Consider the following 14,295-nt stretch of genomic DNA (forward strand, 5'->3'; position numbering starts at 1 on the left):
CATAGCTTGTATTCCACTATTTGCATTCGCACCTGGGCTGTGTATATATCTGTCTCTTATACACATCTAGACTGATGAGGCCTTGTAGGCCGAAACGGATCCGTCTGCAGATATTGGGATTCCTTCCAGTGGATGCTTAGTTTATTTTGTCATTCTGATCGGATTTTCTCTACTGTTCCGTTTAATTTTAAATTGTTTTGCATTATATGGCCGTTTGCTGTTTCATGGGTTTTTCCCATTTGCCTTTCAAACATTTGCCTCTCAAACAAAGCTGCATGTATAACTTACAAACAAAGACAAATGATATACGTAATTATAATGCGCCCTTGGAAAAATATATTTCTTTATTAGAGGAAAACAATAAAATACTTCTTTGCAACAAATTTCGTATATATTTCAAATATTGTATAGTCAAAATGAAGCGCTAACAAATTGCATGACCTTTCATCAGCTTTTTTCGGCAACATGTACGGTACCATAGAAACAACTTTAAAATGCCCCACCACATTTGTGGCTGAGGTAGTAAAATGTAAGAAAATTATACCTCTAGATTGCCGATTATGACATTCTTATACTCTTATGTTTTAGTTTTGTAGTAGTATGAAGGTAGTAGTAACTTGCAATCACCGCACATGGCCTTAGTGCTTTGTCTCAGTAGACGATACTAAAACAGTCCTAGCAGTGTGTGTGTAGACCCTAATTATTGAACACAGTTTAAATGACTATGTTCTATGAAGTTTAAATAGTATGCATAATCAAAAGGTATAAAATAGAATTTTATTTTACCAATAAAGTTGATGCTATAGCTATGTTAGGCAGTATATTTTCATTTAGTAATGAAAATAATTACTGGAGTGTGCCCTCTGTAAAGAGGTTGCACATAGTAACGTCCAGAGTTGCAAAGTTTAGTTGAGAATAGGTTCAATTTCGTTGATTATTTTGTTGATTTATTTGAGAGACCAGAATATAAGTAATTATATGATGTTAATGTTAATAATATAGAAAATAATATTATGGATGATCGGAATAGGACCTAAATAATGTAGTTGGAATTTAAAATTTGTATGAGAAGGATTAGGCCTAGCGTTAAATATAAGATGCGGAGACAGTGCGCCGTTAGGCAGGATATAGGCCTGTGTGTAGTAAATGGCAGTATATTAATTGATGTGATAACTGTCAGAGAGGATTATTCTTGTTGTTACCGTTTGGGAAGTTGGACTTAACGTCCAGGTGCTTTCGAAAATATTATATTTGATATGAATGACTCCAGATAGGATGTATGAATGGTTGTCATTATTATAGGAAATGTTTGGTTTTGTACTGTAGCGTAATACTGAGTTTCGATCTATCTCGAGTGTAAAGTGGCTAGCAGAGGCTCTGTTGGCAACGGGTACTTGTTGTTAGGCCGTCACGCTTGACTAAACATGTCAATTTATTTAAGTAGGCGTTAACCTTATAGTTTATCCCGATTGATGTGAGTTAATATTGTCTTTCTTATTAATTGTTTGCAGTTTTCGAACTTCGTTTGAAATAAATGGCATTATTATTATAAATCAGCAAAGAGTGAGCCTGAGTATTTGAGTATAGACGAAACATTCAAAAAATTCAGTGTTCTGGAAGATAGTGTTTCAAAGCATTCAAGAAATTCCGCATTTTGGAGAGTATATTGCCGTCATTCGAAGAGTTATCGCAGTATTTTGAAAAGTTTGGTGCTGCTTTCCAAAAATTAACAGTGAAAGACTTGTTACAGTTTTATGAAATTATGACAGAGAACCAAAAGAAAAAAGAACTAAAGCTTGTGAGAAGGAATAAGAAGGGAACCCTTAAAAGAGCACTAAACGTGTTAAGAAACCAGCAAAAGGAAGAATTAGTTACCCAAGACTTCAAAGATAGAGTCCAAAGAGTAGCTAAATTGTTTGAAGCACTTGAGGAGAGCCACATTGTGCTTGTCAGCTTGATTGAAGATGAAGATTAATTCCTAGAGGAAGAACAATGGATGGAAAAGTGCCAAGCAGAGTTTATGGAGTGGCAAAGATGAAACCAACCTTGGAGCGGATAGAGTTATCAGTGTTTGACGGAGATGTCAAGAAGTACAGTAGATTTAAAGAAGATTTTAAGGACCCCTTGAAAATTATAGAGTCGGTGGAAGACGAATACGAAGATGTGGTTGAGGCTAGACGAGAGATACGGGTGTGAAAGAAAATTAGTAGAAGCAATAATCAATGAAGTAGAAAACAAGAAGGAAGTAAGAGAGGGTGATGGAAAGAAATTAATAGAGTTCATTGACGTAGTAGAAAGCAGTTACACAGCCTTAGTGAAAATCAAGCAAGAAAGTGAAATGTCAAATATGAAGGTTCTTGGTGAGATTGAGAGAAAGCTACCTGATACGGTGTACCTGAGATGGGTGAGAGTTAGAATAAAGACCGAAGATAAAAAGGCAGAGAAGGAAAATGTTGATTGAATTTTTTGAAGACGGAAAGAAAGAGAGTTGAGTATACTATGGAATCTATGAGAAGTAACCATTCCAGCCGTCAACAAAATCTGGCGGCGGATGTTCAAAAAATACCACAGCAACTCTGTTTAATAAATGAGGTGCCAGACATAACATAGAGGATTGCAAGTCTTACATGACACTCAAAGTTGAAGATAAAGTAAGCATGCTAAACGACAAGAGTGCATGTTTCTGCCGCCTAAAGACAGGACATAATGTTGCAAGATACTGGAAGAAGAAGCCGTGTAGAAAGAATGTCTGTACACGGGTGCACAATGCTTCCATACACTTTTTGGTAGGAGACCAGAAGACCCATCAGTCAGGAACAATGGCCACCATACAAAACAACATGCACAACAATGAGGTTGGGTGCTTAGTGCAAGTTATGAGTATCAATTGCAGAAAAGGACTCTGTCTGAACGCCATGTTTGACAGTAAGGCGAGAGGAAAGCCGGTGACCATTAAAAATGACTAAAGTGTGTGGTGAATCAAGCACAATAAAGACCACACGATACCAGATGCCACTCATACATAAGAATGGGGAAGAAGTGGTGATCGCCGCATATGACATTGAGAAATTTACAGCGATGGTAAAGACACAGGAAAACAAGAAACATGCCAAAATACTGGACGTCAACCATGATAAGTTCGGAAGACCTGTGGGTGATGTCAACATTTTGATTGGATACAATTATGCAGGATTCCATCAACGTGAGGTAAAGAAGAAGGCCACTTACTGCTTCTGGAGTGTGGGTTTGGGATGTGCATCGGAGGAGTTCATCCAATTTGCAGAGGTCAAAATTGTGCATAAAATTAGTTTGCTCTAAGTAAAACATAGAGAGTTTTTCGACATAGAGGGCTTAGGCATTGACTACAATCCAAGGTGTGGCGGTTGTAAATGCGTTAAGTCTCCGCTTGGTACGAAACAATAAACTTTGGAAGAAGAGCGTGAGTTGAACAATATTGATGAAGGGCTAACCTACGAAGAGGGAAGATGGGTAGCACAATATCCATGGATCAAAGACCCGAAGCTGCTTCCAGATAACCGAGCTGTTGTTATTGCGAAGTTAATGTCTTTAGAAGCTTGCCTAAGTAGAAACCAAGAAGCAGGCAAAGTGTACAACGAGCAGATCGAGGATATGATTGAAAGCAAGGTGGTAAGAGAAGTAAGAGAATAGGATTTAGAGAATACAATGGTCCAATACACTACATCGCACATCATGCGGTACTCAAAGTAGACAGTGTAAGCACTCCTGTTAGAATAGTATTTAACAGTACACATGTTAAATGATTATTGGGCTAAAAGCCCGGACTTGAACAACAACTTACTAGCAGTTTTGTTGAGATTCAGGGGTGAGCAATTAGCTCTAGTTGGGACATCCGGAAGATGTTTCACTCCATTAGAATATCCTTACTTGATCAGCACTGCCATAGGTTATTGTGGAGAAGGCTTGAAACAGAGAAACCACCAAAAACTCACTGTGTAACAGCAGTAAATTTTGGCGATAAGCCATCAGCCATCATAGCTATCGCAGCATTACGAAAAACAGCCGAAATGGGTAGAGAGAAAGGTCCTGAAGCTTTAGATACTATACTAAACAATGTCTAAATGGATGACGTGTTACAGTGTGTAGAGACAAGAGAAACGGCTGAAAGGCTGGCCTAAAAAGTGGATTGTCTGCTATAACCTGGAAACTTTTCTATAATGGAGTGATTAATATCTGGAGAGGAGAGTGGGGAGAAGCAAGACCGATCTTTGGAGACGAAGAAGGTATTATTGATCTGTTGGAAGCCGAAAGAAGACCTATTGAACTTTCAAGGAAACTTCAGAATATTTTATGATGTTCCTCAACTACTTACAAAGAGGATTTGTTTGAGCAAAATTAATGCAGTGTATAATCCATTTGGTCTATTGACTCCAGTTAATGTGCGAGCCAAGATTCTACTAAGGAAGCTATGGGGTGAAGGTCTTGCGTGGGATGAGGTGATTAAAGATGAATAACGAGAGTGGTTTAAATTGTTTAGTGACCTGCGAGACAGTGCAGGGATAATGTTTAAACGGTGTGTCAAGCCAGTGGCAGCTAAACCAGGAGTGGGCCTCACACTAGTGATGTTCTCTGATGTATCAGAGAAAGCTATGTGAGCTGTTGCATACATAAGGTATGAGGTGCTAGATGGAAGATATGAGTCCCATTTGATGGCTTCCAAAAGTAGAGTTGCGCCGATAGAAATTACAAGCATTGTTCCCCTAGAATTAAGGGGTGTCCCGAAAGTTCAGACCACGAAAGCTAAGACCTAAGACTACGAGATATCAGACCCATCCAAAATATCAGACCCCGCAAATACATATCCCCAAGGGCGTCGATCTGTGGTTGAAAGTGGGGGGGGGGGAACGAGATGAAAAATATAGCCTTGGGCCGTAGGCCCGAGCAATGGTTGGGGACCAGGGGCGAAGCCCCGGAAGCTTTGGCGCATATAGGCTTATACTTGATTTTAAGCAATGCAGTTAATATTTATTTCCATACGAATTTTTAAAAATATCCAGTGGCGGATCCAGTAATTTGAAATAGAGTCCAGAGAGAAACTTTTACAGATGGAGAGTGTAGCTGGGCTACCACCTCAGCCTCAACATGGTTTATGATGGTACCTCCAGTTGGTCGGAAATGGCACTCTCAGACTGAATTTGAATATAATTTTAATTTTTCTCTACTTTTAAATTTCTAAAAAAAAAATAGTGATGGTGGGCCGGCTAGGCCCCTTTAATCTACCACTGAAATACTCATCATAAAATGTTTTTAAAATTATCCTTTTTTAGTCATAATTATACCAGCTTATATATTTCGTGCAACTAACATTCATAAAAATAATGATTTATTATCTACTGATTAGCTTGTAACATATTCAAAATTCGAACTATGAAAAACAAATAAGATAAACTTAAAACAGTCATTAATTTAGTCTTTTTGCATGTACAGTACTTTTAAAGTCAACCAAGAGGTTTTTGCTTTTCTCCTTATTTTGAATTTCACTTTTGTGTAAGTAAAATTGCGATAAATTATTGTGAATGGAAATAATACCGTCTAATTTACGATCAAACAGGACTAGGGAGATAGGGAGCAGACAAAACAGTAGTTAGCATTTTGATTTCACAAACATAAATTTGATTTACTTAATTTTATCAGTATCAGTGGCGGCTCCAGGAAAGCAAATTAGAGGGGGGGGGGGGGGGGGGGGGGAGGGACTTGCACATTGGAAAAGTAGATCACCTCAGTCCCACTATGGTTGGGGCTGAGGAAAGAAAATTTATTATTATGACACTTTTAGATTGCCGGAAATGGTACTCTCAGACCTAAATTCTAATTCTAATTTTTCTTGGTTTTTTTTTTTTCCATTTTAAAAAAATAATTTTGAAAAAATTGGGCCGGCTCGGCCCCACTTGAATCTGCCACTGATTATTATGGCGTCATTGCGAGACTGCGTCAACGTAACACTGGGGTTTGTAAACGTAGGCTTATCACTTAAAGACCGTATGACAAGCTAATAAATTATGCTTTTACTTACAGAACATCTGTGTTGTACTGATTACTTAATGTATGCATTGATTTAACGGCACAAATATTCCTAAAATCGTAATTTTAAAGACTTTTACGAAGAGGTGACATAAAAATCCTAAAATATTGAAAGGTCAAGCATGTGACGTCATCACGCCCTTTAGTAACCTTTTGTTTATTGTCCAGTTTAGAAAGTACAGTATTGCGTCGACCAGCAGATACACTGAGTGATTCCTAGCGATAGAATAATAACAGTAATGCCGAAAAATTGTGTTGTTGGGGGTTGCCGGAATTCCGATAAGAATGATGTTCATTTTTTTTTGTTTCCAAAAAATCCAAGAATTAGACGACAGTGGATTCGCTTCGTTCAGTTTGCGAGGAAGAATTTCGTAAGTTCAAGTGCTCACGCAAAAATTTGTAGTGTTCACTTTGATACAGAAAGTTACGACATAACATGTCAAATGAAACGAAAGCTGGGGCTTTCCTCCGTCCTAAGACTAAAGAAAAACGCTGTCAATAAAAAAAAAAAACAATAAAAAAAGAAAAGGAAACAACGGGAATGGAAAATAAAAGGCCGTACGCCGTAAAACGCCAGAGAAAACAGGTAAGTCACCGTCGGTATTTACAGTATTAAGTTCCGTGTTGGTCCTGTCGGACAGGTCGCCGACCTTTCTGGCGTCATGTTTACTACTGTACCTAGCAACATAAGCTAGCGTACTACTCTACTAGGCCTAGGCTAGTACAGTGAGTAGTTTATGAAATTGTATCCCTAGTAACGTCGTATGTTTACGTAACATTTTACATTATATTCCTCGGTGATTCTTTTGCAGTTGATAAAAGGCCTATGTACGTATTGGAACATACCTATAGCCTAAGTAATAGGCTTATACCAAAGCCACCACTATCTCTACTACTACTACCACTACTACCACCTGTAGGCCTACCAATTTAATTGTTCCCTGGGCGGGTGGGTCCTACTTATCGATAGTACTTAGCCTATAGGTAGTGAGATTAGAGGCTAACCTAAAAATATAGGCAGACCTATGTTATCATCATTAATATTAGATGCCATTATGCATGCTATGTATGTATTGTATTTTATAATTAGGTCAATTCGTATTGTTTTTATTTTTTTGTTTTTTGTTTTTTTCAATATTCTAGTATGTTGAAAACATATTAGAAGATAGTAGGCAGAAAAGTGAAAAAGGTGAAAGCACATTGCCAGTACCAACAATTGAAAATGCATCATCTCATTTAGCCTTGTTTGTTAAAGAATATCAGCAGAGCAGAAACTTGCAGGTATTAATATTACTTAATTTGTATGTACTCCTTTCTCAGTCTACCAACTCATACTTATTTATTATATTATTGTTGCTTAATATATAGGCTATTATTATTATTATTATTATTATTACTATTATTATTACATCTATGTACTAAGTTTGTAATTCAGATATTAAAGTACTGTATGATTTTAAAAAAAAAATCTACATGTATATTATACTATTATAGGATATTTCAAAAACATCCACTATAAAGTGCAGAAAAAAAGGGACAAAGTCTAAACGCTCAATGCGTGTGCAAGTTGGCTCAAAAATGTGTACCAAAGGTAAAATTCTTATTTTTTATTTTTATTTTCTGATATTGTTAAATGTAGCAGTTATACCTGCTGCATGATTAGTAATTATACCGTAGTAACTTTAATATCAATAATATGCCCTTTTTAAAATAAAAATAAATGACAATTTTTAGAAATTCAATATTCAATATAAACATTGTTTGAAGAACCAATCACTGCAATACCAGTAGGCACATCAACTCCCAATCAAAGCGAAGACGAGTCTTCACTTTGTGAGAGTGATCATCATGTTAGCATCTTTGATAGAACTTTCAATCCAGACAACACATATCTTTCATCATCATTAATGTAAGTTAACAAGGAATTACAAATAGTAGTTCTAGGAATTATTGTCATGTATTTACTGTATATTATTACAAGGTACAGTATACATAGCATTAAACTATAGCCTGCAGTATATTTTAAAAAGAATTTTATTTACAATCTATATACAGTATTTAAATTCAAATTAGAGTATTCAACACCATTTTAAGTTTTCTTCTTAATATTGGTTTTAAGGTCGGATAGTGATGACAGTGTCAGTGATTTGTCGAAGGGTCCAGTTGAGCAAAGGAAGTTTATTGTCTTTGAGAACCAGCTCCTAGAATTATTCAGCAAATGTCCTTCCTGTCATCGCCATACCAAAGGAAAGGTTACACAAATAGTTGGAACATATGTTGTTATTAAACAAGTGTGCAAGTTGTGTAACTATAGCAGAAAATGGAACAGCCAACCAAAAATCAAAGAAATAGCTGCTGGAAACCTCTTGTTATCAGCCTCTATTCTTTTCTCGGGATCCTTGTCAGAAAGACGCTAAATGCTCTTTCGCATATTAATGTGTGCGTTATTACTGAAAGAACATTTTATCGACACCAACAACAGTATTTACAGCCAGCCACAATGCAGGTGTGGAAAAGGAAAAGGCAAAACATAATGGACGAAATAAGAATACTTGGGGCACCAGTTGTTCTAGGTGGTGATGCAAGAGCTGATAGCGTAGGCCATTGTGCAAAATATGGGTCGTACACTCTCATGGATCTCAACAGAAACAAAGTGATTGACATACAATTTGTACAGGTAATGATATATCAACAGTCATATTATTTGATTAACTACACTTTGATTATCATTCAGCTTTTCTAGGCCTAGCCCTATGTTTTTTGTTTTGTTACCAGAAAAATGTGGTGGGTGGCAGCTATCATATGGAACTAGAAGGACTTAAGTTGGGAGTGGCTGCAATTGGAATGGAGCAACTAAAAATCCAAGCTCTTGTGACTGACAGGCATGCACAGTTTGCCAAATGGATCAGAGAGAACTATTATGATGTGTGGCATTATGATGTGTGGCATGTTGCTAAAAGTAAAGCATCTCTACTTGTTTGCTCTAATTACATTTATAATTTGGCCTATAGCTATTTAATAATTATAGGCATGGACAGGCCCTAGGCTGCCCTTACAGACAGGTAATAAATATTGTTATTTATAGGCTTTTGTGTGGTTGTTTCTATCTCAGTTAATATGCAATTGTACTGCAGTTAGGTATAGGCACATGGCTACATATAAATAAAAATAAGGCTAGGCCTAGCCTATGTTAGCTAGATAAAAAAAAAAGGTGTGACTGCTTACCTTTTGAGGCCTGGTGCTGTATTCATCTATCCTACTATACTAAGCTAGCCTCTTTTTTTGCCTACACTTGTAGCTATCCTAGGTCAGGTTAATTATCAAAAGTATAAGCATCCTTCAATTGTTAAACAGTATTAAGCATACTTCTTTCAAATTCAATATCAAACACATCAATGAATCCTTCAATGTAAAAATAAATCCAAAGCTTCCTTTCATAAATGAAACTGTATGTAAAGTTTTGTATTAAACTGTCATGCATGCTGTACCAACCATGTCTCTGCACTGAATGAACTTGAACTGTTGCACGCTGTGTATCATTCGCGCGCTTTAACAATTATAACATTGTTACAATTTATTGTTGTGTTCCTCCCCTGTGTATGTAGTAAACAAATATTCAGGAATCAACTATTGAAGTAAACTTCCTCAATTTCTTTTATTGCAAAAAAAACCCCATACAGTAAAATAGTAACTATTTTATGCGTTAATATGATTAAAATAAATTATTTTCAATTTGTTTTTCATATTTTTTATACTGTTCCTACAGACCTATAATTTTTTAGAAAAGTTTATCATCATTTTCTTTATTCCACTCCAATTAGTATTTTACAATTATTTTTATTCATTTAACCCTCCTATATTAGTATAAGTGGACCAAATAAAGTGCTCTTGTTTGGGTTTTGAATATTATGTTTAGCAATAAAATTAACATTATCATTCTTTTAAACTATTTGTTCAGAAGTAAGAGTAAGAGCCATCGGGAAAGAAAAGGATTGTGAAGTGGTGCAGGAGTGGGCAAGAAGTATTAACAACCATGTTTGTTGGGTAGCTTCGTCCACACCAAGTGGAGATCCAAATGAAATGCTTGGGAAGTTCATGAGCTTAAAGAATCATATTCAGAACATTCATACTGGGCATTCAGAGCACTTCCCAAATTGCCTTCATCCTCCCATACAGGAAAGAAATAAGAAGAAATGGCTAAAACCAGGTATAAAATATTTATTTAAAAAAGTCTTCATTTAAAAAAATTACAGTACTGTACATGCTTACCGTAGTCGGAATTTCATTTTTATATCATATTTTATTACAGTATTATCAACATCATATAACATCACGAAAAATAAATGTAAAGATAAGATTTTAGTAATGGTTTTTACAGTTTAAATGTTATATTAATTTTTTTTTATTTTGTCATATGACAGAGTCAAAGGCATGCGAAAAATTGTCCGATCTTCTAGAAAAAAGGACATACAAAAGCTTAGTCCACATCGGCAGACATCGGGTGTAGAGGCATTCCATGGGACTATAATTCAATTTGCTCCCAAAATGCTGGTGTATTCCTACAATGGCATGTTTACCAGGTAAGAGTTAAGCTCCATCTACACTATCAAACTGTATGTGCAAGAAAAATGTGATAACATCAAGACAAATTTGTTGCATAAAATATTATACTGTGGACAGACCTAAACATACACATTGCAATCATCAACCTTGCGTACCAATTGCTATACCGACAACTTGTCAAACTTATGTCATTTAATTTTTAGGGTGATAATAGCAGCGTTGCATTATAATGAAAATGCAGGCAGAATTGCTTTAAAAGATGGAAAAGGAAATGACAGATACTCCGTAGTTTATCCAAGATCTAAAAGTGGTGGATATACATTGCAAAAAGTGTTGACTGAGGCTACTTATGGTAAGCTTAATTTGAAAATTTTTAGTTGCTTATGAAAATGTAGTTAAGTCATGTGATCTTTCAATACAATTTAAACTCCAAAACATTTGTTTACAGATTATGTTGATGAACTAATAGCAGAGGCAATTGTGTAGCAGTGGGAAGAAAGACCTACAACTCTCCATTCCACAACTCAGTTCTCCACCACCACCTGTTTGTTCAGCCTTTAGCAGACCAGGGAAAGATGTAGCAATAGCTAAACATCTGTCAAGATTTACCAGTCTCACATAAACAAGACACTCAAACCAAAAGGCTCTTTTCAGAGCCATTATTTAACAAAAGAGAAGCAATTATATAGTCTGTGTTTGTTTTGGTTTTTTTTCATTTAATTTATTCACACACATACACATATATATTACTGTACTGAAAATACTTAATAGTAAAAAGAAATAAGAATAATAATATGTTACAGAATAAGTGTGTGGAAAGAGGCCAAAATAAGTTTAGAATCAAATTTTAAGCCATGAATACCAGTTAAAATAATATCATATTATTAAATAAAATTTAATAATAAATAAATAATAAAAGAATTAGGGCAGTGTGCCAATTATTCATTAATTTTACCAAAATTGCAAGTTTACAAACAAGCACATAGCATACCCACTACAGTAATTACTGTATAATGAACTACAGGAGTTTTGTTCTGTTAGGCTGATGGGAAAGATTACCGATAAGAAGCTACCATTTTATACCATTCGAAGATGATGCAAATGAATTTAGAGAAGCAGGAGCAGCTACAAATACGGACGAAGACATTGCGCAGACCGTCATATGCTTTGAATACCAAGTAGTAAGAAATTAAGTTTAGTTACCCGCTGCTCGGTTATATTCATCAGTGGAAATTTACACTATAAAATTTATAATTATATTTCTTCTAACTTTCCTAATTTGAATCCTGTGTAACCCTCTTCTTCTGGGTTTGGAAATGCCTTGCGTATCTTAAGCACAGCACAGGCTGGTAGAGTAACACTATTGAGTCTGCCTAAATAGCCATAGCAGAAGCGGACCAGATTTCTGTATGCAATGTGTCTGTATTGCCTGTGAAAGTAAATATCAGATATAAATACAGTAATAATATCATACATTTACATATTATACCAATAACTTTTCCCCAATCATCCTACCTTTCAGTATGCAACAGCATAAACTTTTTTGAAGCTTGTTTTAATACACGTAAGACCAAATAAAATTAATTGTTTGTTTCACGTGACAGAATTAGAAATTATTTTTTGGTGTGGGTATTTGCTACTAAAAGAAGTAAAATGAATCTTTGTAATGTATTTCTACCATAATATGTTCACACCCCTTCTTAGGATTGACATCATTCTTTCAGATACTAATTTTTCTTATTGTCCATGGAAAAATTATTTTTTTTTTAAATAGCAAATAATAAATTTTTTCATGAGACGGGGATGTGAAACTAAAGTACTGTAGAATTAATTACTCTTCTCTTGAATGTGGTAACACGGCTCGCACCCCATACTGCTGCCAATACGATAAGTAGGTAAGCTGTAACACCCATTCATTTAAACAAACATGTTCAAATCCAGGATGAGATGTTATACATCCACCTTGCATACCAGCACGGACCATCTTGTCTTGCATTTGTTTATATTCCATGCAGCATTTTGACTCTTTCATTGTAGGCATTATGCCACACCTTGTGCACAAACACCTGCAAAAAATCCGTTTATTTAGTGCTGAGTAGGGCAGCCCTAGGCTACATGTTAAAAAACAAACATCGGTCCGAACTAGACAATCAAGGACCCTATGCTAGGCGGCCTACAGATGTACTTTTAAATGTCTAGCCCTAGGCCTACCCCTACCCCAGCCTGTATAGGCATAGGCCTACAGTAGGCCTACTTAATAGTTTAATAAAAGCTCCCCGTGGCAATTTCTAAAAAAAAAAAAAACATGTCTTGGCCTAGCCTAGGCTAGGCCTACTCTATTATTATTATTATTATTATTATTATTATTATTATTATTATTATTATTATTATTAATTAGGTAGGCCTAGGCATAGCCTAGGCCAAACCTCACTAAATACGTGTACACTAGGATGCCGGGTGATAAAGGTAGAAAAAAAATTAGGCTTATGTTAAAATAAACATGCATTATCGTAAAGGTAGAAATCAAGTTATGCCTAAGGGGCCTACGCCGAGATGTAGTGCATCAAGAGAGAGGGAACGCCTCCCCTACTAAAAACAGGGGGTGGGCCTAGGATAGGCACTTCGCGCCAATTTCTTACCACTCGGTATTCAAAAGCCTACGAATGCCTACGCCAATGTCTTCGTCTGTATTTGTAGCTTCTTCTTCTCTATATTCTGGTTCAAATAAATAAGCGTTTGTACCAACGTTATCCTCTTCGTTTTCATTTACATCCTCTTCGAACGACGACGAAGACCAGTCTAAATTTACGTTGTCTTATAAACGCTGATACACTGATACACTGAGACGCTGATACACTGGGACGTTGATACGCTGAGACAAAGATGACGTCATTGAAATTCACCGCAAAGTCATATGCACTGAGTGGAATCAAAGATACTAGAAATACAAGATAGAGTTCTCCACACAAAAAAAAGTGTTCCACCGTGTTCCACCGAAATGCATGGTGGGAATACGAAAATGGGACGCCCCCTACAGCTGGATATAAAAAAAACTTGTGCCAAACTTTCGTTACCAAGTCGTCGCGTATTTTATTATCAATTCAACAAAGATACTAGATATAAAAACAAACTGGAATAGACACCCAGACAGTGACATCGGTGAATACATAGAAATCGATGCTATTATCCAAATAATACAAAAAACAATTAAAGCATAATCATGAATCAGTAAAGAATAAAACAACAATACAGCGCAGAATCGCATGGCCGGACGCACTCTTAGTGAAAAAGTTTTCCTCCATTAGTGGAAAAGGAAGGGCGCCTNNNNTTTGCGTCTGGATATACTTAGCAACAGAAGGGCGCCCTGTACGTTGGGCACGAAGTATAGGAAACTTGCGTGGTTAAAAAGAAGGGCGCCGCCTACGTTGGGCACGACTTCCGCCTCATTTTTACAATACGAGAACTCTATCTTGTATTTCTAGTATCTTGGGTGGAATCGAAAGTGCAGGGTTCTCATGTACTACGGAACGTCCGTAGTTACTACGGAAATTCGGCCCAATTACGGACCTCCTACCTCAACGAAACTCATACCATAGGTCCTTTATATATTGGAAAGATCATATCTTGATGTTGCGTCGAACAACAAGTGGGATTTAAGGAAAAAAAGCAACT

General features: G+C 36.2%; 2 protein-coding genes across 2 annotated transcripts in view; one reads left to right on the forward strand and one right to left on the reverse strand.

The window, feature by feature from the left end:
* The first annotated feature begins 10,131 nt into the window (after positions 1 to 10,131).
* On the forward strand, positions 10,132 to 11,109 carry LOC117124221. Its single transcript, XM_033270370.1, has 4 exons — positions 10,132 to 10,267; positions 10,482 to 10,640; positions 10,827 to 10,975; positions 11,072 to 11,109. Exons 1-4 carry the CDS (start codon positions 10,254 to 10,256, stop codon positions 11,107 to 11,109), a joined length of 360 nt encoding a protein of 119 aa, XP_033126261.1. The 5' UTR covers positions 10,132 to 10,253.
* A 584-nt stretch (positions 11,110 to 11,693) lies between these two features.
* Positions 11,694 to 14,295, reverse strand: part of LOC117124222 — a 4,751-nt gene continuing 2,149 nt past the window's right edge. The window contains exons 2-4 of the mRNA XM_033270371.1: positions 13,263 to 13,422; positions 12,586 to 12,689; positions 11,694 to 12,052 (exon numbers count right to left, since the gene is read on the reverse strand). Coding sequence (XP_033126262.1) covers positions 11,997 to 12,052; positions 12,586 to 12,689; positions 13,263 to 13,422 — 320 coding nt within the window. The 3' untranslated portion in view covers positions 11,694 to 11,996. The remainder of the gene's footprint in view (positions 12,053 to 12,585; positions 12,690 to 13,262; positions 13,423 to 14,295) is intronic.

The sequence above is a fragment of the Anneissia japonica genome, unplaced genomic scaffold (assembly GCF_011630105.1).
Source record: "Anneissia japonica isolate Jap-2015-1 unplaced genomic scaffold, ASM1163010v1 scaffold284889_len227367_cov140, whole genome shotgun sequence".
Classification (NCBI taxonomy): domain Eukaryota; kingdom Metazoa; phylum Echinodermata; class Crinoidea; order Comatulida; family Comatulidae; genus Anneissia; species Anneissia japonica.

Coding starts and splice junctions, on each gene's coding strand:
- LOC117124221 (XM_033270370.1), top strand. Junction 10,641..10,826: donor TACAATGGCATGTTTACCAG/GTAAGAGTTAAG, acceptor TTTAATTTTTAG/GGTGATAATAGCAGCGTTGC. Junction 10,976..11,071: donor GTTGACTGAGGCTACTTATG/GTAAGCTTAATT, acceptor ATTTGTTTACAG/ATTATGTTGATGAACTAATA.